Here is a 22,229-nt window from a genome sequence, read left to right as displayed (position 1 = left end):
TCTTTTCTCTCACATGAATGTCAGAGGGCAGCGGAGAAGCACAGGGAATGAGTAATGCAACCTCTGGGCTGTAGGCAGGTGAAAGGGCTCTAAATAGCTGCTCTGTTTTACAGACCTGAGCCTCTCTGGGACTGCAAGCAGTGCAGAGGCAGCATCACTTATGTACCTGTCATTCAGTCTTCCCTCCTTTGCCATTGGAATCTGAAGGAGTGGACACCCCTGCTTTAAACTAGAAACTGATACTGGATAAAACTTGCTACATTTGAGAACCCTGGCTCCTGTTATGAAAAGCTCTTTTCACAGTCAGCATCCCCTGGAAAGGATTGAACTGCTTATTATATGATTTTCCATCTCAGTTATGTCTGTCAACAAGGAGACAACGATAAGGACGTGCATTGTGCTCCGCTATTTGTCCATCATGAGAAACTCTCACTGGTCTCAAACAAGGAAAATGGTTGGCTTTTATGCTTGCTTCACATTGTCTGTGCTTGCTTTTAGAAAAGGACCACAATGGGACAGGCTGTTTAGTAGGGCCTGTAGTGATAGGACAAGCAGTAATGGTTTCAAACAGGGGAGATTCAGACCAGATATAAGGAAGAATTGTTTTACAATGAGGATGCTGTGGCTGCCCCATCTCTGGTAGTGTTCAAGGCCAGGTTGGACACAGGGGCTTGGAGCAACCTGCTCTAGTGGAAGGTGTCCCTGCCTGTGGCAGGGGGTGGCACTGGATGAGCTTTAGTGCCCCTTCCAACACAATCCAGTCTGTGATTCTGTGAATGATCTTAGAGCCGTTTATGACTCTTAGATTCAAAAAGCTCAGATTCAACTCAATGCCTTGCTCCATTTAAGTTTCCTAATAAGCTTAATATTTGCAAAATAATACTAATAAACAATAAATAAAAATATCTACAAAAAAAATCAACTGAAAAATTAGGCGTTTGGAATCCTTGTTGAATAAGGGTCACAGAAGCTGTGGAAACTTTTCTGTGGGGTCTTCAATAAAGTTTCACATCCCCAGAGGAAAGCGTCACTGCTCCAGAGGGGAGCAGGTGGGTACTCCTTGAGGACCAGGAGCATCATCCCAACATTCCTACCTTGAACTGTGAGTCTGATATACTGGTTCTTTCATTTAAAGCATCTGGTCCTAGGGTCTTGCCATGACCAATGCGTGATCTTTATTAAGTTCTCACATTCTGCAAAGACTCACATAGGTTCAAAAATGTGGTTTAAAAAGCTCAGTGAGCATATTGCAGAGAGAAAGACAATGATCATCACAAAAACAGCTCAGTGAAAGAGGTTTGCATCCAGCACTGTCTTGACATACCGAGGGGCAGGAAGAGAAATGAAGTGGCTTTGGGACACCACACTTTTGCTCTGCTTAATAGAAAACGATCAAAGACAAAACCAGATCAAGTAACTGCACTGGCTCATGCCGCAGACCACAAAGAGAGGAAAGAATCTGTGCTCCAAAGAGAGCAAAAATACTGTTCAGGTTAATACTCTTGCAAATTCGAGTCTGTAGTCAGGGAAACCCACCCACCCGTGTGCTCTTCGGAGAGCTGGTCACACATATGTTAATGCTGGCTGAGGTCACTGGTTTTATTAAGCAAGTCAGCAATGTTACTTGCTCAGTGATACATATAAATAATAATAGTAGTGTTAGAGAAATAGTTTCTATAGCAACTGAAGTTGCTTAAAGATTTGCTGTTTGCTGTGAGATGCCAGCAGATGTTCTGGATGGTTTGTCATCTCCCTGTTAGCCATGTGTTCCTTACATGTCCAAATGATGGATAAGAGGATCATCCATTAGGAAACAGGTACTTTTTGTGCTGTTTATTGGCACTAATTCCTTGGATATCCACAGTCTTCATTCTGATTTCCAAGACCTTACAGACAGAAGGAGGCTTGTTCAGCATTCCAGAAGATAACCGCCAGAACCTGCAGTGGGGAGGCTTAAAGTGCATAGGCAGCCTGTCCCTCAAAGATTTGGTTTAACCTGTAGTCAGCAGCTCCCATTCCTCTTGGGCACACTGAAGTGTGCATTTCTTGGGATCTCTGCAGTCCTATGTCTCCTTGTGGAACTGGAGCTTTCCCCTTAGCATGAGTAATTCTTACACTTGCAGGCTGTGGAAAAGGATGCTTGGACTTCATTTCTGTACCTCTCTGGCAAGTGGTTTTGAAAGAATTCAGACACACTGGACAGAAATAGGAAGAGACTATAACAACAAAGTCTTTGATGGTTACTAAATATTATCCAGGTTAATGTCCTAACACCCACCCTCAACCACTACAACACATTCACACTTCTCAGCAGAAATGAGACCTTTTGGAGTTACAAGCCAAACTCTGCCTGTCTGTTGCATAGCACATTAATGTCAGGTACAGAGTTTGATACCCTCTGATGAAGGTTGTGTGTGGGATAAATTAGAGTCTCTAATTTCTCTCTAAAACCAGTTTCTCACCACTGTCCTCACGTCATCACAGCTAGAACAGCATTAATACTGAAGCCTGTATCTGGTGACATTACAAGAATCATTATTTAATAGCATCACCATGTCTCTTGGTTCACTGTTGGCTGCCAGACCACCATCTGGGGACCCTGTTCTCCACCATCTCTGGAATTAATTTAGCCACTTTATAGAACTGGAAACAAAAAGATGTACTTTCCCAGTTCTTTCTCATAAAAAAAAAATCACTAGTATTTCATAGAATCCCAGACTGGTTTGGGTTGGAAGGGACCTTAAAGCTCATCCAGTTCCAACCCCCTGCCACGGGCAGGGACACCTTCCACTAGAGCACGTTGCTCCAAGCCCTGTCCAACCTGGCCTTGAGCACTGCCAGGGATGGGGCAGATTCATGCTAAAGATTCTATTGCTGTCTCATTAGTTTGCACATTTTGGGGTTTGTGCTATAAATAATTACGACCCAAATTCTGGCTTTCTTTGCCATACTTTGCAAAAACCTCCCTGTACAAATAGCCTCACTGGGAAATGCTTTAGAGAACAGTCCATGCACTCATTTTAGTCTGGTCTCCAGACATTGCCTAGCAAACTTTGCACAAGCAGTATCTTTAATGAAATGACATACTACTGATAAATATAATAGTCTAAGACTGTCAGCTAATGAAGGATGACTCCAGGAGCTAAACACACACGACATTACAAGCCTGCTGTGAAAATTACCACCTGAAAACCTTTATTAAGAAATGATTCAATTTCCTGGAAAACAAACAAGCAAAGGGTTCGTGCTTTATTTATCACTGTACTGCTGTTCCAGTACTGCTACTGTCAAGCTAGAGCTACATGGAATCTCTAGGCTGTGCTAACAGGAAAGATGCTGTTAATAAAGCCTGTATCCCCTGTAGAGGATGATACACATCTCTCTTGGATGAGTGCTAAGTATGGAACAAAAGAGTGTGAATCCCAGAAGAGGGAGGCGGATGTTTTCTTGATGACAGTGGTTTTAGCTTTATTCAAGAGACTTCTCAACTGCCTGAGCAATCTCATTATGCAACTCTGCTCTTTCATCCTCATTTGTATGCACCTCTTCGAGCTCATCCACCCTCATTATAAGCCGCAAGGTCAGAGAGGCAAAAATTCATGAGACAGCAGTTACCATTAGAGAGCATCTGACCAAAACTGCACAAGTCAGAACTTCAAGGGTGGCCTGAGGACCTGGGCAGCGCCTTTGCTGACCAGTATCAAAAGGGGATTTTGTTTCCCCATGAGCAGGGAGTATAAAGCAAACTGTACTGGCAAGAAGGGCCAGTTCCGTTATGGAAAGAATCACATGAAGGAGGTTCCAATCCTTGTCTTAAGTTAGAGTTTTACAGCACTGCTTTAAGTCATTCACGATGTAAGGATTCTGCTTTGATGCACTGCAAGTCCTACTCAGAGTCTTAGAGAAAACCAGGCAGAAAAGAACCAAATTGTCCTTGCCCTTGTCTTTGAGATCTTCCAGTCTTGGTGCTTCATACACCAGCAACCCAAGTTCTGATTTCCAAGAAAAGACACGTTTTCCACAAAAGAGCCCATCATCAGAGAGAAAATCATGCTTGGCAAGAGATCAGCATTTAGGTTTCATAAAACAAAGTCCACTCTAGCACATTAAACACCACCAGCACCTGCGTCACTGCTAGCACAGGGTCCTGAGGCCATTCCTATTGTTTAATTGTTAGCATGGTCCTTGGCAGGCTTCTGGTCAGACCAGCAGTGCTCTGCCCCAGAGTTCCTGGCCACAGTGTAGAGGTCAGTTTGGTCAGGCATCTCCTCAAAACCCAGCTGAGAGCAACCCTGTGGAGAAGGGCTTGTGGGTATCTGTGGATGAAAAACTGACTGGGATGTGACAATGTGCACTTGAAGCCCAGAAACCAGCCGTGAGCAGCAGGGGTAGGGAGGGGATTCTCCCCCTCTGCTCTTGTGAGTTCCCCCCCTGCAGTCATGTGTCCAGCTCTCATGAGACCCCAACACAAGAGGGACAGAAAACTTTTGGAGTGAGTTGAGAGGAAGGCATGGAGATGCTGTGAGGGCTGAAGCAGCTCTGCCCTGGAGCCAGGCTGAGAGAGCTGGCCTGGTTCAGCCTGGACAAGAGAAGGCTCCTTAAGGGGAGACCTTAGAGTAGCTCCAGTGCCTAAAGGGGCTACAGGAAACCTGGAGAGGGGCTTTGGACAAGGGCCTGTAGGGACAGGACAAGGGGAATGGCTTTAACCTGCCAGAGGGGAGACTGAGATGAGCTCTTAGGCAGAAGCTCTTCCCTGTGAGGGTGCTGAGGCGCTGGCACAGGGTGCCCAGAGAAGCTGTGGCTGCCCCATCCCTGGCAGTGTTCAAGGCCAGGTTGGACACAGGGGCTTGGAACAACCTGCTCTAGTGGAAGGGGTCCCTGCCCATGGCAGGGGGCTGGAACTGGATGAGCTTTAAGGTCCCTTCCAACCCAAACCTTTCTGTGGTTCTATGATGGTCTCTAGTTTCAACACCAGTTTAGAAGGAGGAAAAAAGTTACCAGTGGTTTCCTTTGAAAGAGAGTGTGAAGACTAACACATATTGTTACTGTAGATGATGGGCTGAAGCTCTTCAGAGTGCAGTGAGCATTCCCAGCACATGTCCCATGGCATTTTGATTTCAACCTTAATTTGCTCATATAGGCAAGCCCCAGAACCTCTGCAGGTCACTGTGATTAGGATCCTTGAACACTTTAGGTGAATATTTCTTGCAGCTTACTAAAATGTACCAGTTCAAGAGTAATACTGATTTGCCCTTTGCCATGTAACTGAGGACAGGGAAAACTGCAGCGGTGTATTGTATCATACAGAGTATATTACTCACTGGATAAAACAGCAGTTTGTCAATCTGTTTCATTCGGTCACAGGCTAGGCTTAACGGGCCAAATTCTGCACATAGCTGCCTCCCAAGAGGAGCAAAGTGCACACCTTGGAGCTCTCATTAAAGAGGTTAGGCATTCCATGTGTTTCAGGTGAAAGAGTAATGAATGGCAGTTTAGGCAGCAGGAAAGCACAGAAACTCACCCAGCTGCTCCAGAAAAGGCTTTTTTTCCTAAAACTGCCCAGAAGTCACACTTTCTTTCAAAATACTCTAAGTGCTAACTCTGAAGCCTCTGACACGCTCCTCATTTCATTACTAGATGGCGATTATGAGACCAGGAGGCCTTTCTGCTGACTGCAGGGGTCTCCAGCTATAGAAATCTGACATCTGTTTGACATTATTATTCCATTGGAAGAGTAAATCTTCAGTCCCTTGGCTTTCTTGTGGGCTCTGACACATTCCACTTCAGTGACAAGTGTCCCTTGAGCCAGCAGTGACTTGACAGGGTGGGAGGTACTCCTGCAGAGGAACTGACAAATGCTTTCCACAAGGACCTGAAGTACCCTCAGGAAGTAGGCAGAATTCCTGCATGAACATTGAGCTGAAAAGGAAGCCTCCGAATTCCAACAGATTTGTGTTCCTCCCCATATTACTGAATTTACGTGTGACACTATAGATTCTTGTAAGAAATCACAGCAGATCGAAGACCACAGCAGTTCATACCCACAGGTTTCCTCATACGTGGAAGCAGGCTACAAGAGCTGCATGGTCTTGACCTTCTGAACAATTTCTGCTTCCTTTCCTAATGGAAGCTAGAGCTATTGGGTTGCCTTCAGTCATTCCAGTGGAAATCCGAGACCAAATGAAGCTGTTTCATGTAAGGTTGCCAAACCCAAGCCGAGAGTAGAATTATTCACTAGTCCAAAGCTCACAGAGGATCACACTCCATCAACTCTTTAAAGTATGCTGGTGGTCAGGGTGATAATGTATAGCAATGTCTCCTTTCACTTAAGGATCTCCAAATACTTTACAGATGGGAACAGAGATGTGTAAAGCAGAATTTCCCAGCTCCACTTTGCAGAGAACATTTTGGGGGCTTACTGTATTCAAGGAATTCATCCTGGCTATAAGAGAAATAGAAAAGCTGGGAGAGGGGCCTCGGGAACTTGATTCCCAGCACTTGGATGAAAGCATCAGGCATGACATCACCTCACAAGATAAGAGTTCATTGTTTCATGGCTGAGCGTCTTCTCCCTTCGATGTGGAGATTAGCTCATGTAAACTAAACACAGGAAAACAACAGCCAAAATCCTTCCTCCACATCACAGAAAAGGCAAATTGTGTTGCTCTCACTGACATCACAGGAGTAGTGGGTGCAGTTTAACACCACAAGCATCTCAGAGCCACATTCATGACAGCTGAGACCATCATTTGGGTTCCCATTCTATTGTTCCCATTCTATCATCAACACCACCACTGCAACACCTCTGTGGTCTCCCAGCCAGAAGGAAGTGGGATAGTTTTCTTGAAGGATTAATTAGGGACTATAACCAAAGCAAACAAAACCCCCACAAATCAACCCTGACAGCTCTTAAATCTTTTCTCCTTGTCAAGCCTCTTGTGATTTCCTACGTGTGTTTTACCAGTTCTCTAGCCTCCAAGAATTTCCTCCTCCTAGATAAACCACAAGTATCTAATGTAATACTACACTGTAATCAACTGGCATTTCAGCCAAGCTTTCTTATCAAATAGAAAGGACAAACCAGGGCACAAACACAACATTCTCTTCACTGCAGCCACCCTTTATTTTAATTTGGTGTTTTATTTATTTCAAAATAGCATTTTTAATCCAACAGAATTATTGTGTTCATACTCACAGATATAGGGACTACAGCACTGACTGACAACAAGTATCTTTACACAGTAAGTAGGCAACTGCAACTGGGTGGGTTGATGTACTGGCTGTCTATCATATGGGACGTGTCTACATCATGCTGCTGAATAGTAATGGAGAGACTCCTGCCTTAACAGCAGCATTGCATGTGCACAGAGTGCAGCAGAACACTGCGCAGAGCAGCCACCAACATCAACAGAGGCTGAAATTCCTCCATGACACTCTCTTCCCTCTCAGACCTTGGTTTGTCAGCTGTGATGGAATGGTCCTTAGCATTTCAGCCCCTAATTCCTACATCTCTCCACCCACAGCCAGCTGGGCAGTCAGACTCTGTGTAAAGATATGCTTCTCAGAGGATGGGTAGGTGTTGTCATTAGACACTGGTAATGATGCCTCCTACCAGGGGAGACAGGATGAACTGTGAGCTGATGACATGTTCCACCCACTCCCATTTATGCAGGAACACACACACACACACATACGGCCAGCTGGAGGCACAGAAAGAGAGAAGATCAAATATAGCTCCTTCAGCTGTGAGGGAAAGATCCTACAACACACAGACAGGCAGCAGCCTATTAATCAGGCACAGACTGCAGCACTGCCACTTATCAATAGCATCTGCTGCTTTAGAAAAAGCAGAAAAAGCTGTTTAGGAGCTTGGGGCTTTCCAAATATTCTTCTTTTTCCCCTTAACAGTTGTTCTCACTTTCCTCCTTATGGTACAGTCATGGAGATTTGAATATATTGTGATTCCTTGCAGAAAGAGGAACTCAATGCAGTGCACACACAGCACTGAGGTTGTGGTTCTGCTCTTCCCATCTCAAACTCCTTGGTGTATCAGAGACTTTCTATCCTAGCTAGTAAGTAAAAATGGATATATGCACTTGGTCTGTCCCACCATTAAAAAGACAGTGCTTATGATCCCTGCCTTCTTGCTCCACAGACTTAAATGCCAGCAGGCAAGCTCCCATTTTTAACAAAGCCATAGAGAGGCAGCCTGCAGACTCACACAGACACCACCGTGTGCAGTAACATGCCACTTCCATTTAGATGACTTCCTTCACAATGGTGAAAGCTAGAAATTTCCTTTACAAAGTGTAAACAAACCAAAGTTTAGATTCTGCCTATGCTGAATGAGGCTCATAAATGCATGATGGAGGCCAGACACAGCCCACAGGGCATATGTGTGACACCTCTGGCCTACAGGGACAGGAAATGGTTATAAATAGTCTGTCTCATTTCAGTTCTCTGAAGACAAATATTTTTGACACAGAGTGCTCGAGCACAAAGAGTCATTTGTAGACCACCCAGGAGACTTGCATTGAAATGACCTTTCTTTGCTTGAATGATCAGTTATACTAACGTTTGTTTCATGAGATGCAACGTTTGTTCTTAAATGGAAGCAGCCCAGAGGAGCCATGTATATAATCCCACTTACTTGTTGGTCACTGCCTGCATAAACTCATCAATCAGTTCGTCGTACTGTTTCCCACGAACCCTCTTGTGTTTCAGTCCAATATAGAGTGGATCACTCAGGAGAGCCTAGGACACAAAGCAATTCCGTTGACATCTTCTCTTCCACGGGTGGACTGAGATTTATGTCCCAGCCTACCCAAAAAGTTTCTCTGTTGTGGTCATATGAGTTTTACTTTCTATGCAGTGAAGGCCACCTCATACAGCTCTTCCATAAGAAGCTATGGACAATCTTTGTGTAAATAAAGTCAGAGGGATGTAATGCTTCTTGACTGCCATAGGAAATAGAGCTCTGTCTGCATCCCCATCTGCTCTACCAAAGGCTCCCTGCCAAGGTGCCTCACTCAGAGTGAATAAAACCGACCTTGTGTGAGGAGTGTTTATTGCTCATTTAGTTCTCCGTTTTGCACTGAGGTTACCAGGAAAGCTGTTGACCATAAACAGTGCTTTGAGCAATGAAGACCACCTGAAGTAACTTGAAATGACCCGTGTCATTTAGCTATTAGGTGACAGCCCAGAACCAGTGATCGGATGCCAAAATGTTCCCAAGCTCTGCACCTACCTAGCACTCACCTCAGTTATCTGCAGGTGTCAAGGCAAGGTATTTTGATACAACAGATTAGTTCAGTTTTTGGCTCCAGCTAGGAATACAAACCCAAGTTGTTTATCCAAACAATCCAGCAGACGTTCTGTCAGGACCACTAATCCATCTAAAAAGGACTGGGTCAGCATGGAAATAGGACATACTTTGGGCAAATTTCAAGGACAGGTGGGCCAACACATCTCTTAGCCACAGAAGTGCAACTCCCAGTTTCAGGAACTGAATCATCCACAGGAGAAGGGGATGAGCCATCTCAAACCTATTGTCCTGCAGCCATATGGCCCACAATATTGGCAGGTGTGCTAAAATCAGATCTGTTTTACAGTCACAGCTGTTTTCCCTTAGAAGGGAAGTTGAAAGAGTTTTCCCCTAAGTTTGACATATTAACTCTTCAGGGCCATTGAATATGCTGTAGCATCTCTCCTATGGAGACAGGCTGAGAGAGCTGGGCTGGTTCAGCCTGGACAAGAGAAGGCTCCTTAAGGGGAGACCTTAGAGCAGCTCCAGTGCCTAAAGGGGCTACAGGAAACCTGGAGAGGGGCTTTGGACAAGGGCCTGTAGGGACAGGACAAGGGGAATGGCTTTAACCTGCCAGAGGGGAGACTGAGATGAGCTCTTAGGCAGAAGCTCTTCCCTGTGAGGGCGCTGAGGGGCTGGCACAGGGTGCCCAGAGAAGCTGTGGCTGCCCCATCCCTGGCAGTGTTCAAGGCCAGGTTGGACACAGGGGCTTGGAGCAACCTGCTCTAGTGGAAGGTGTCCCTGCCCGTGGCAGGGGTTGGAACTGGATGAGCTTTAAGGTCCTTCCAACCCAAACCAGTCTGGGATTCTATGAAACACTAAGCAGACCCATTTGCACCACCTCACTGATTGTTCCTGTAGCGTCACGTACTCTGGGACCAGTTAATGGAGAATAAACTTCTCCCATAGGCAAGTTGAGAAATGCCAAGCTCTAGAAAAAGACCAATTTGCTGAAATAATGTACAAAGTATTATGGACTGTCAGAAAAACAAGCCAGAACTGATGCTAGAAATATGACTACTATACTTAATCCATTCTAGCTGAGGTTCCTGTGTTAGTAACACAGAGACAGATTGGATGCATATAAGAGGTGTCTTATTTCTGCACTGAGTTTACTCTTGGGCAGGACGGTCCTAGGACATGCTCAGGGTTTGGTTAAACTGGGTTTATGCACATGAGAAAGCCATTAAATAAAGATATTATTTATATTGTGAGGGAATACGTTGTTCATATTGCTGGAAAACAGCAAGTTCTGTACCTTAATCCCAGATGTGGAAATTGCCTCCGCAAGGAAGTTCCTAAACACGTAAGTTACACTTGATGTTGGGCAGAACAAAAGTGCCCAAGACTGATTCTGGGAGTCACCATCTGACCCTTGGAGATGCCTAAAAGTCATTGGTGCCATTTTAGTGTCCCCTGGATACTGAGATAGAAACAGATGGTCAGAAGCTTCTCATGGGAAGCACTTTCACCCAGGTCCCTGTGGAATGAAACTCCAGCTGGGAGGCTCAGAGCATCCAGCACTTGGTGGTGTCCAGACCAGCATGGAGGAGAAGGAAGAGATGAAGGAATCAAAGTCAAGTACAATGCCCCACTGACTGGAAACTCTAAGAAGTGAAAGACTGAGCCTTAATTCCTGCTTTAGCCTCAGAGGGTCCAAATGCAGAGTTCCCACTTTTTAGGAAAGACCATGGATCAGGCTGAGATGAGCACACCCTATATTCCAGAAGTCCATGACAGGGCAACATGCTAAAGGGATAAAATAATCCTGGGAGCAGATATCAAAGAGGTAATTGGGATTCTCACCCCAGATGCCATCCATGACCACTGATTTTGCTTTCTTTCATTTTTTTCAAGTGTCCAGTGTGAGACACTTGGGGCTGCAGTGAAAGAGGTGCAGAAGATTGCATCTGAAAACATCGACACTCATTTCCTCTTCATACACAAACTCTTATACCCCAGATTTGTTATTTCTCTCTAGAAACACATGTCTGGTTTACTTGAGGTCAAGTGAGGCACAAGGACACTGTACAGCAACAGACAAACCCAGCCCATCACAACTGACTTTAGGATATTAATTTGAGTTTGAGAAAGACATCCCTCACAGATGTCCATTCTGGCACAGCTGAGATGTGCTTCGGCCTTTCTGAGCCAGAGTCATAAGGCAAGAATCCGCAAACAGATGGAGTCCTCTTGTCTGGTTATCATGTGCAGTGAAGTGTGCAGTCTGACAGAACACTGAAATTAATCATCCCCAAACCACCCACTGGGGATTCTCCACTTTCTGGAACACAGTCACCAGTATTTGCCTGCTTTTTCACAGTTACCATAGGAAGAATAAATCTGGGACTTCCTGTACAACATCTTTCAACTCACCTTGCCATGTTGCCACTCCAACTGGCAATACTCTGAGTCTTCTCACCAGGGGACCACGAAGCTGTTTAGTGTTTATTTCAGTTCCCCATAAGAGAAAAAGTTTCTTTAGCATCAAACAGGAATGAAGCCTGCCCACTTCCCTGCAGTGCTGGTCTAGCCATCATCTCATCCTGGATGGCTCTGCCTGTGCCTCCACATTTAGGGACTGGCCTCAGTGAAGCATAAACCTCAATTCTTTCTCCCCCCTCTCCCTGTCAGATTAATGAAGAATGGTCTTACCTCGTTGTCTGTGCCAACATCCAGCAGGACAGGGAGACACTGTTGTGGGTGAACTCCACCACAAGCTGTGTACAAAGCAAGCTTCCCAACTGGGATACCCATGCCGTAACTTCCTAGATCTCCTAAACCGAGAATCCTCTCTCCATCTGTCACCACAATAGCCTAGGGGGATGAGGATCAAAAGAGACTGTTGTATGGCATTGCCAAGGCTCCAGAAACAAACCCAGCTCCACTGTCTTCACACTGATGTCATTTTGCAGTGGCATTGTGCAATGGATATTTGCTCTTTCTATGTGACACCACGTTAACTAGCTGTTAGTGATAGAGGGCTGCTCATTTTTGGGGGGAGGGATGATATGGTTGATGGGGAGCTGCTTGCACTATGGGAGATAAGCAGTTCTGCTTACCAGCACTTCAATCACCTGTAGCATGGCTTTTTGAGCATCCTCAGCTGTATAACAAGAAACACCACAAAAGAGATCTGCCTTTCATTTTTCCTCTTTTTCTTCTGGAAAAAAAAAGAGCTCGGTACAAAAGTGTTTGTGCTTATGAACTGCATCTGTTACTGTGGAAGTAACAAGCTACTGTTTTCACACTATTGTAGAGTAGCTGTGGAGTAGCCAAGATGAGACAATCAAAACAAAACTCACTATAAGCGGGTCCCTCTGCCTCCGATTCCCCTGACTGCAAAGTGAGGTAGTCAGAAGCCATCAGCATGGACTGCAGAGAGGCTCCCACATGATGTATTTAATATTAGACCTTTTTTCCCACCCAGCTGGGAGTTAAACAATTGCCACTTGTGCCTTTTGCATTTCAACAACATCGTAATGTGCCACTTCACCAAAATCTCTGATCCATCATTTTAGATCTTATTATTGTACCATTTCTTTGTGACAAGAAGGGGAAAAAAAAGCTTGCTTAACGTTGTCCAGATTAGAAGCCTAAAGTTGGGCGATTCAACCCATACTGCACATCACTTGAGAACTTAGGAGGCAAGTGACCCACCAGATCTGACTAAACTTCCCCAGTTTTAGGTTAACTGCTCCGTTTGCTGGCTTTGTCCCCAGGGTCAGGCACTCTTTAAGGAAATTCTGAACTCCAGTAAGAACAGGAATTTACTGGAGCCCAGTCCCACTGTGGGAGATGAGCTGTAAATACAATAATAAACCTCAGCTCTCAGCACTTGGGAGAACAGAGCGCTCACATCAAATGGTTTATCAGCCTGCAGGGGACTCATGCACAGCCTAGCTTGGATTTCAAAGCAGAAGACTGCAGAGAAGCTCTTTATTTGCTGATCTGGCAAAGTTAAGGCTAAACTTAGGACATACATGTGTGTGCTTTCGTGAGAAATAAGAGAATGGGAGATTAGAAGCTACAGATGTACTTCCTTGGTGGCATAAAGATGCATTGGTTCATTGCTGTGATGGAGAAGCATTTTGTTGTTTATGAGTGGGATAAACCTCTTTCCTATTTCAGGAAGAATCATACTCATCTGTTTCAGTGTCTTTTCTTATTCAAACTATATACACATCCCAAAACTATGTTCTCCCTCAACCTAAACCACTGTTTCAGAAATAAGCCTGAGGAGAAACTAGAGACCCAGAGGACACACGCATCTATTCTGCATTTTACATCTATTTTGCTCTCTAGCAAAAATAACCCCCTCTGTTATGGTTTGAGGCATGATACATTTCAGGGTTGCAAAGCTCATAATAATAGTGACAACCAGTATGCAACAGAGGTTATTTTGACATGATCCTCCTATATGCAGAATATGAAGTGGCTGTTGCCACTTTCTTGTCACTAAGAAGCGATCCTTCAATGAAGGATCTATTCAAACCAAAAGGTCTATACACTGTCCTTAGACTAGAGGTTGGACAATCCCCGACATTCAGTCATGGCAGTAACACACTTATCCACCTCCATTTTGGAACTGTTTCCTGTTTTTCCTTCCTTCCTTCCTTTGCTTTTCCTTCTGAGTCAGTGTGAAATGCTAGCGATGGGAAAGCCTCTTTTTGGGTGGGCTCCATCTGTTTGTGTGTGCTCAATTCTTTACCACACCCAGAGGATGCAATCGGGACTCGAAGGCAGAGACGCGAATAGGGAAAGCGGCAAGCACAAGAACTGCTCCAGGTTTATCCTGAAAAGTGGTGCAAACTATTTGAAAAGGACTTGAAATCCTAATTATGCAGATAATATATATATAAGTTATAATGAATCAAAATATTTCTCTTGAGCACAGATCCCCTTGCATCCAAACAAATAAGTGATCACATGTGAGCCTAAAAACTGCTTGATAGCACTTAGATATCCATCAGAGAGGGAAATTTTCTTCATCCTTAGATGTGCTGCGCTCTATAGGTACCAAAGCTCCTCAAAATAACACTGAACAGAAGATACAGCATAGGAGACATTCATTACTGTCTCTATCAGATAGAGGAATGGTTTCAATTGTTCATGCGACCAGAACTCAACAAACAGGACTTTAATCTCTAGCTGAGCAGCACAGACCCTTCAAACTGAAGGGCTGGTTTAACAATCAGAACCTGTTTTCTGCTTCCAGCTGTGACACAATTTTCCTGATGACTCCAGGCAAGTCTTTGGCTAAAGGTAAAGGTTGGGTGTGCAGTTTAAGCTGATCATTTAACTGATGGGGAGAGACAGAAGCCTCCAGAGTCCATCTCCTCCCTCCAGCAGCTGTTTTGGGAAGGGATGAAAGGGATATTTCTCTTTGAAGATGCTCATCTCTCTCACGAGTCCAGATTACTGAGTCTTCTCCTGTAAGGAAAAGCTGGAAGAACTGGGGTTGTTCAGCCTGGAGAAGATACTGAGGACACCTTATTGTGGCCTTTTAGCACTTAAATGAGGCCTATAAGAAAGATGTGGAGGGACTTTTTAGCAAGGCCTGTTATAACAGGATGAGAGGTGATGGTTTTAAACTAAAAGAGGGGAAATTCAGGCTGGATATGAAGAAGAAATCTTTTACAATGAGGGTGGTAAAACACTGGCATGGGCTTCCCAGAGAGGTGCCCAGATGCACCATTCCTGGAAGCATTCAAGACCAGGCTGGGTGTGGTTCTGGGCAACCTGATCTAGTTGAAGATGTCAATGCTTATTGCAGGGGGGTTGGACTAGGTGACCTTTGTAGGTCCCTTCCCACTCAAACTATTCTGTGGTTCTATGGTAACTGAGATGGCTCTGGACCACAGGCCATATGCAGTAACCCAGTTTCACAATGCCAAGGTAGGAGGTGTGTGGTCCAGCAGTCATCCAGAGCACTACAGTGATTTCCATGCCGCTGAGGCATGTGCCACTGTTGGCATTCCCATTTCTCTGTACTGACTGCATGAGGGCAGCGTTCACAAGATGAACTCATACTCTGCCTTGAGTGCACCAAGAGAAAACGCTACATGGAAGGATGAGCTTGAACAGCCCTGTACATTGTTATCCTGATGGGGATTGAAGATGCTGAGTGAATTTCTAGGTGAGCATCCTATGGAAAGAGAAAGGGAGGGAAGCAGTGAGGAAGGAAAGGAAGGAAAGGAGGGAAAGAAGGGCAGAAGGCCAGCGCAGTACCTAGCATGACAACACACTTGTGTTGGAATAGAATATATAGTTTCTAGATTATCCTACTTTGAGATGCTCATAGCTGCCACGATGAAACCCTGCCGCAATGCCATCCCGTAGGATTCTCTTGCTTTAGCACCATGCAGAAAAAGAGTACCAGATTAGGGAACCAGAGAGAAAATTGGGATGGGGAGGCACTGATGAGTCAGTCATCACTGATGATGCCTGTCAGCATTCTATCCAATGTTTCTTCATGGCACAATTCATAAGCCACCCTGGAGGAGACATGAAAACCCCACGCTCCCATATGAGTATGTTCAGAAATGGCTTCCTGCTTGTTCTGTTTCTGGCACTGTCCTGGGTTCAGCAGTAGCAGTCATTTTTCTCCTTCTTGGTAGCTGGTGCAGTGCAGTGTTTTGACTTTTGGCTTGGGAGCAGAGCTGATAACACTGATGTTTTGGTTTGGCCAAGGACTTTGTGAGCCTCATGCTCTGCCAGGGAGGAGGGGAAGCCAGGAGGAAGCAGAGACAGGACACCTGACCCAAACTGACCAAAGAGGTATTCCATACCACAGCACGTCATGCCCAGGATGTAACTGGGAGTTAGCTGGAAGGGCTGGGAGACTGCGGGGTGGGAGTCAGAGCTTGGTCGGGCTGGGTGGGGGTGGGGCGAGTTATCAGTCGGCTGGTGGTGAGATGTTGTATTCTCTTCCCTTGTTATTTCCTTTATCATTATTATCATTGGTGGTAGCAGCAGTGATCTGTGTTATACCTTAGTTACTAAACTGTTCTTATCTCAACCCGTGGGAGTTGCATTCTTTTCAATTCTCCTCTCCGTCCCTCCGGGAGTAGGGGGAAGGCAAGAAGGGGGGGAAGTGAGTGAACGAATTACCTGACTGGGTTTAAACCACGACAGGCACTATGGTTCTTTCAGAGCAGCCCAGTTTCATCAGGGGGGTAGAGGTGTGGCACACTGGATCTTGGCTGAGGCTTTGCTAAGCTAAGCAGAACACCCTTCCAGCCATTCCAGGCAGAGGATCCAAGCCTATGACCCAGATTTCCCATTTCCACAGTTGCCATGAAGCTCTAATGAGCCACAAAGCAGAATGTGAGCAACAACTCCAGGTATTTCTTCACTGTCTTCAATGGGATTTATTGGTGTTTATGTTCAACCTTCTCAAAAAGCTGGGTCCCTCCAGGGACTGATGTGCAGTGCAGGTGCCTCCCTAGTTATCTCAACATCTCAAGTGTTCCAGTTCAGGCAGGGAGAAGCCTGTGTACAAAGACACAAGGAACCCTGCAGTTCAAACTAGCGATGCTGATGAAATTAGCTGCCTTTGTAGTCTGGCAAATCTGGAGCATAGATAGTCTGGATCTCTTCCATGGACCACTGCCCTTCCTATGGTCTGGTCTGGGTGCCAGAGTGGGCTGTTTCAACAACAGTCTCTCATCTTTCTGTGCCAGTTTCCCCATCTGCAAAAACATATCTATTAGCCTTAATGAGTTCTGCTCACAGTTCCCTGTCAGAAAGAAATGGAAATACTGAGATCTTTGGATAGAGCAAGGACAAAATTTCTAGTTTGCATCTGTTCTCCACAGTTCCAAAGACAAGGTTATAGGAATATGATTACTTTTTCTGGAAATATGTCAAATTCCTCTTTTTTTGGCCCTGAGAAATGGAAAATGCTTGCAAGGGTTTCTCAGCTGCCAACCCTTTGTTCTTGGAAGAAACAGCTGATAGGGGACCAAACCTGTCAATAGCCAGGGAAATTCCCAGCCACGTGTACTTTCAGACTGATGGAAGGAGGTGACTGGCAAGACCTGTCTTAAGTATTAACATCTCATGGTATTTCATGCCAGGGACTTGCCCAGCCCCGAGCTCTAGTGAAAAACACAAGATCACTTGTTGGGTGGGGTGTTCAGCTGCTGGATATCAAGTATTATTTGCAGAGTTGCCAGTGTTCTGGATGCTGCATGACTCACTGGATTGGGAAGGAGTCCTACAAGCAAGTCAGTTACAGAGATACCTTAAAGATGTATCTTTGCTACATGCGTTCTTCAACAGACATATCTTGTTTCTCCACTAGGACCCCTATTCTGCACAAGTTCATTATCACGTACAGTCTTTAATGGCCAAAGTCCTGTTAATTCTGATAAAGTTGATCTTGACCATATACACACATAACAGAGTCTCTGAGGTCCAACCTGGAATGGAAACTGAACCTGAACTGAGTCCAGCTTGGAAACTCTCTGAGGAAGGAAGTAACTCTTCGCTTGTCCTTTTAAATAGGCAATTCTGTAAACAATGCCAAGCAGTTTCAATCAAGATCCCATTTTGTACCCAACTCCCTGTAATTTCCCAGTCCCCAGAAGATGTGCCGCATACCTTAATGTTTTCTTCAGGCCAAGAGTCTAGCATTGTTGCGATGTGGCCTTTGTCATGGATGGTGATAAACAACCCCCTAAGAAAAGAAGAAAAAGAAAAGAAAAATGAACCTTGTAAAAAAGTTAATAACCCCAAGATCAAATAAAACAGGTAAAACCTGAAAATGGAGGGAAATGACCTGCTGAGCACAAAACCAGCAATTCACTGACATGAAAATGAGGCCTCAATGGATTGCTAATGACAATTCTCATTTCAAAACCCAAAGGCTCAAGGTCCTTAATAACATCTTCACTCAACAGCCACCGGTGTGGCACATTTCAGCCTTGTGAAACATCTTGATGCTGCAAGGGCTGGAGCATCTCTACCATGGAGACAGGCTGAGAGAGATGGCCTTGTTCAGCCTGGAGAAGAGAAGGCTGGAACTGTTCAAGGCCACGATGGATGGGGCTTGGAGCAACCAGCTCTAGTGGAAAGTGTCCCTGCCCATGGCAGGGGGTTGGAAGTGGATAAGCTTTAAGGTCCCTTCCAATCCAAACCAGTTTGCTTTGGGAAGCAAACTCTGCCTTAGTGCAGAAGGAATTTCTAGTTAAAATAACTGCTAAATGCAGGGGAGGCTGATGGTTTTACAGAAGCCTTGTTACATGTTCTTTCCTGAGGAGTTTATTGTTGGCCATTCAAACAGTGAAAGCATGATCCTTCTCACCCAGTTACCAATGTCATTGATGTGGATGGCTACTACGGAGCTAGACATTTTGAGTCTCCCCTCTAGCCAACAGAGCTCTGACTGGATCAGTATTTGCCATAGCATTTGCTTTGACCCAGGCCAAACCTGCCCTTGCAACACTGTTTTGCTCTTGCATATCTAACCTCAGTTTTCAACACTTGCATTCACCACAGGAAAACCACCAAAACTTATGCAAAATGAAAGAGAAAATTAAATGCTCGGATGAAACCTCAGTGCGAAGCATTTACACAAACAATAGCATACCTGATTGCACAACACAAAGATCTTCAAGGTTTAAACAAAAATGCCTTCTTTTTCATAAAATGAGGAACTGGAAGCCAGCATTCTTGAAACATGTTTTAGACTCGTGGCTTGTTTTAATCTTCTTTGCTTCTATTACAAAAACCAATACCCATTGCAGGGATTCTTCCAATACCCGGGACAATGTTATTCATATTGATTCATCTCTTGCCTTTTATGCAGCACTAACCCCAAAGGAACAACCTCCTCCACATCTGTCCCAGGGGAAATCACTCGTATTGCTCACAGCTCTCTCTTATCAGCACAAATCAAGGGCTCTAACTCAGGGGCTCCTCTTTGCAAGAGGAGGCACCCATTTTCCTTGCCTTCTTATCTGCTCACCAAAGCAGGAGCTGTGCTGGTTATTCATATCAGCTGGAACAACAGAGAAATGCATTTTTGTTGCTTGCATCTCTCTACTATTGCTCACAGCCCTAGGACGTTCAGATCTGGTTATGGTTTGGGGTTCTAGTGTGAAATATTAGGTAGAAAACACTTGAAAACAATCTCCATTGTAAGTCCATACGAGTGATGAATAATCAAACATAATTGGGTTACGCTCTCTGGCAAGGGCTTCTCTCACACGACTCTTCTAGGGGGCAGATATCTTCCCACAGTCAACTGTGGGATCCCAACTGAAAAAGCCCTTTACTTTGAAAAGAAGAGAAATGAAAGTGCTGACTTCAACAGTGATCAAATCACAATCACACAGGAAGATCAGAAATGCAAAGAAAAGAAAGTAATGGTCCATTTATTCAGCATAATTCTTTAAAACCATGCCCAGTAATCAACAAACTAATCATATACACATGGCCTATCTCAAAGGCAGTATTCACAGATGTCAATCTGCATAAAAAAAGGGTACTGGGCTGCTGCCATCTGCATTTAGAAAGGAGTTACTAACTAGGAATTAGAAGCATAAATTCATAACATCATTGCAGATACTTCACGTAATGAAGTTTCCATATATAATAAAGACACCTATTAAAGCGTGTGTCATTCTCTCCCATCTTTTCAGTGCTGAAGCTATTTAACCTTTGAAAGACATCCAGCGCTCACAGCAGAAGCTGAAACCCATCAGTGGGCTTGACGAAGCGCAAGACCTTCACTCTTCTTTCAGGCTATGCTACTGAATCCTAGCTACATATATCCACTGTCAGTCATCCCATTCATAGAGCAATTCAGGTGAACAATTGCTGTTTACTCCAGGCCAAATCAGATGGATTAATTTAGACTAACAGACACACTAAGTTCTGGTGTGCTCAACATAAAAAGGACATGGAACTGCTGGAACAAGTCCAGAGGAGGCCACGAGGATGATCAGGGGACTGGAGCACCTCCCTTATGAAGACAGGCTGAGGAAGTTGGGGTTGTTCAGCCTGGAGAAGAGAAGGCTGCGTGGAGACCTCATAGCAGCCTTCCAGTATCTGAAGGGGGCCTATAGGGATGCTGGGGAGGGACTCTTCATTAGGGACTGTAGTGATAGGACAAGGGGGAACTGGTTCAAACTTAAACAGGGGAAGTTTAGATTGGATATAAGGAGGAAATTCTTCCCTGTGAGGGTGGTGAGGCACTGGAATGGGTCGCCCAGGGAAGCTGTGAATGCTCCATCCCTGGCAGTGTTCAACGCCGGGTTGGACAGAGACTTGGGTGACATGGTTTAGTGTGAGGTGTCCCTGCGCATGGCAGGGGGGGTGGAACTGGATGATCTTAAGGTCCTTTCCAACCCTCACAATTCTATGATTCTCATGGTACCACCAGCTTTGGAAGGGAAGCCTTCAGGAGCAGAAGCACTGATCCATCTGGGGAAAGCCCCACAAACTGAACTCAGCAAAGGTTTGCTGATGACTGAACAGGGAAGAAAACGCAGCCAGGTTTCTCTCAAAGGAACCCAGATTATAGGAGAGGTAATAAGAGGAAAAGCTTATTTGTGGCTTTGAGAACAGCCAGGTAGAACTCTGAATACTGAGAGGGACAGGCTGGTCTATGTGGGCCAGTAGTAAATGAGAAACATCCAAGTTGTAATAAAATGAATCAACTTGGTGTTTTTTTCCTGAGGAAAAGATGCAGCCTAAGCATTCTGAAGAATGAACGCAATCTATGCAACAGATTCTGCCTTTATCATCATGCCTCCTCTATTGGGATTACAGTTGATAAATTGCTTCAGAGAAGCAAAAAAGACAAGGAGGCAGTTCTCCTTTAATCCCATTGGGACTCAATAAAAATGATTCAATTAAAGTAAACCACTAAGAAGATAAGTCATTTTGATCAAGTCATGTAACATGGGCACTATGTGGGGCAAGCACACAACCTTGTTTTCCACAACAGAAAACTCACCTGTGCCCAGGGACCTGCCATTCTACATGGGTTTAGTCACCGTATAGCTTTATCCCCTCTCAGAGAGGCAGCTACACACCCAGTTATCTGGAAACCAAACGCACGTGCATGGGGCAAAACCACAAGCAATAGAGCTGAGTGAAAATTAACTGCCCCAGCAATGTCAAGCCAGAACACACACGCTGTACCACTACTTCTGGCTAAACAGTAACCTTCAGAGAGCTGTTATCCCTCAGAGCAGGGAGTGCTCCAGCCTGCATTCATTAGGGTTTCAGGGCTGCAGCTTCCCATTATTCAGTCCATTAACATCACAGGTTTCCCTACAGCTGCCTTTAGTTAAGGTAAAAGCCAGCCTTGATTTTATTGTGCCACTGGGCATGCTATAAGGTTGCAGGGAACTTTCAGGAAGGTTACAGCTTCTTAATCTGTCACTGAGGCAGTATTTCTGTCTGCACCTTACTGACACCCCGTGATGAATGATGCTCCTCAAGGACTGGTATCGGGACTGGTATATGTTTATGCTGTTTAACATCTTTGTCAGCAACATGGACAGTAGGACTGATGCACCCTCAGCAAGTTTGCTGATGGCAAGAAGCTGTGGTTCAGTTGATATGCTGGAGGGAAGGAATGGGATCCAGAGGGACCTTGATATGCTTCAGAGGTGGCCAATGTCAGCCTCATGAGGTTCAACAAGGCCAAGTGCAAGGTCCTACACCTGGGTTGGGCAATCTCAAGCACAAACACAGGCTGAGCAGACACTGGATTCAGAGCAGCCTTGAGGAGAAGGACTTGGGGGTATTGGTTGATAAGAAGCCCAACATGAGCCATCAGTGTGCACTTGAGCCCAGAAACCAACTGTGTCCTGGGCTGCACCAAAAGGAGCGTGACCAGCAGGTTGAGGGTAGAGATTCTCATGACTGTATTATTCTTCCCCCTCTGCTCTTATCTTTTCCTTTC

The 22,229-nt window shown here is 45.0% G+C and overlaps 1 protein-coding gene across 1 annotated transcript in view; it reads right to left on the bottom strand.

Moving 5' to 3' along the window:
• ME3 (malic enzyme 3) overlaps window positions 1–22,229 on the bottom strand; it is a 113,414-nt gene that overhangs the window by 17,144 nt on the left and 74,041 nt on the right. The window contains exons 4-6 of the mRNA XM_061457986.1: window positions 17,912–17,987; window positions 11,960–12,121; window positions 8,651–8,754 (exon numbers count right to left, since the gene is read on the bottom strand). Coding sequence (XP_061313970.1) covers window positions 8,651–8,754; window positions 11,960–12,121; window positions 17,912–17,987 — 342 coding nt within the window. The remainder of the gene's footprint in view (window positions 1–8,650; window positions 8,755–11,959; window positions 12,122–17,911; window positions 17,988–22,229) is intronic.

This window comes from Pezoporus flaviventris, unplaced genomic scaffold (assembly GCF_033815535.1).
Source record: "Pezoporus flaviventris isolate CSIRO_AGI_PZ_B2104156 unplaced genomic scaffold, CSIRO_AGI_Pfla_v1 ptg000025l, whole genome shotgun sequence".
Classification (NCBI taxonomy): domain Eukaryota; kingdom Metazoa; phylum Chordata; class Aves; order Psittaciformes; family Psittacidae; genus Pezoporus; species Pezoporus flaviventris.
Note: the sequence above shows the minus strand (reverse complement) of the source record. Positions and strands in the feature narration are given on the sequence as shown.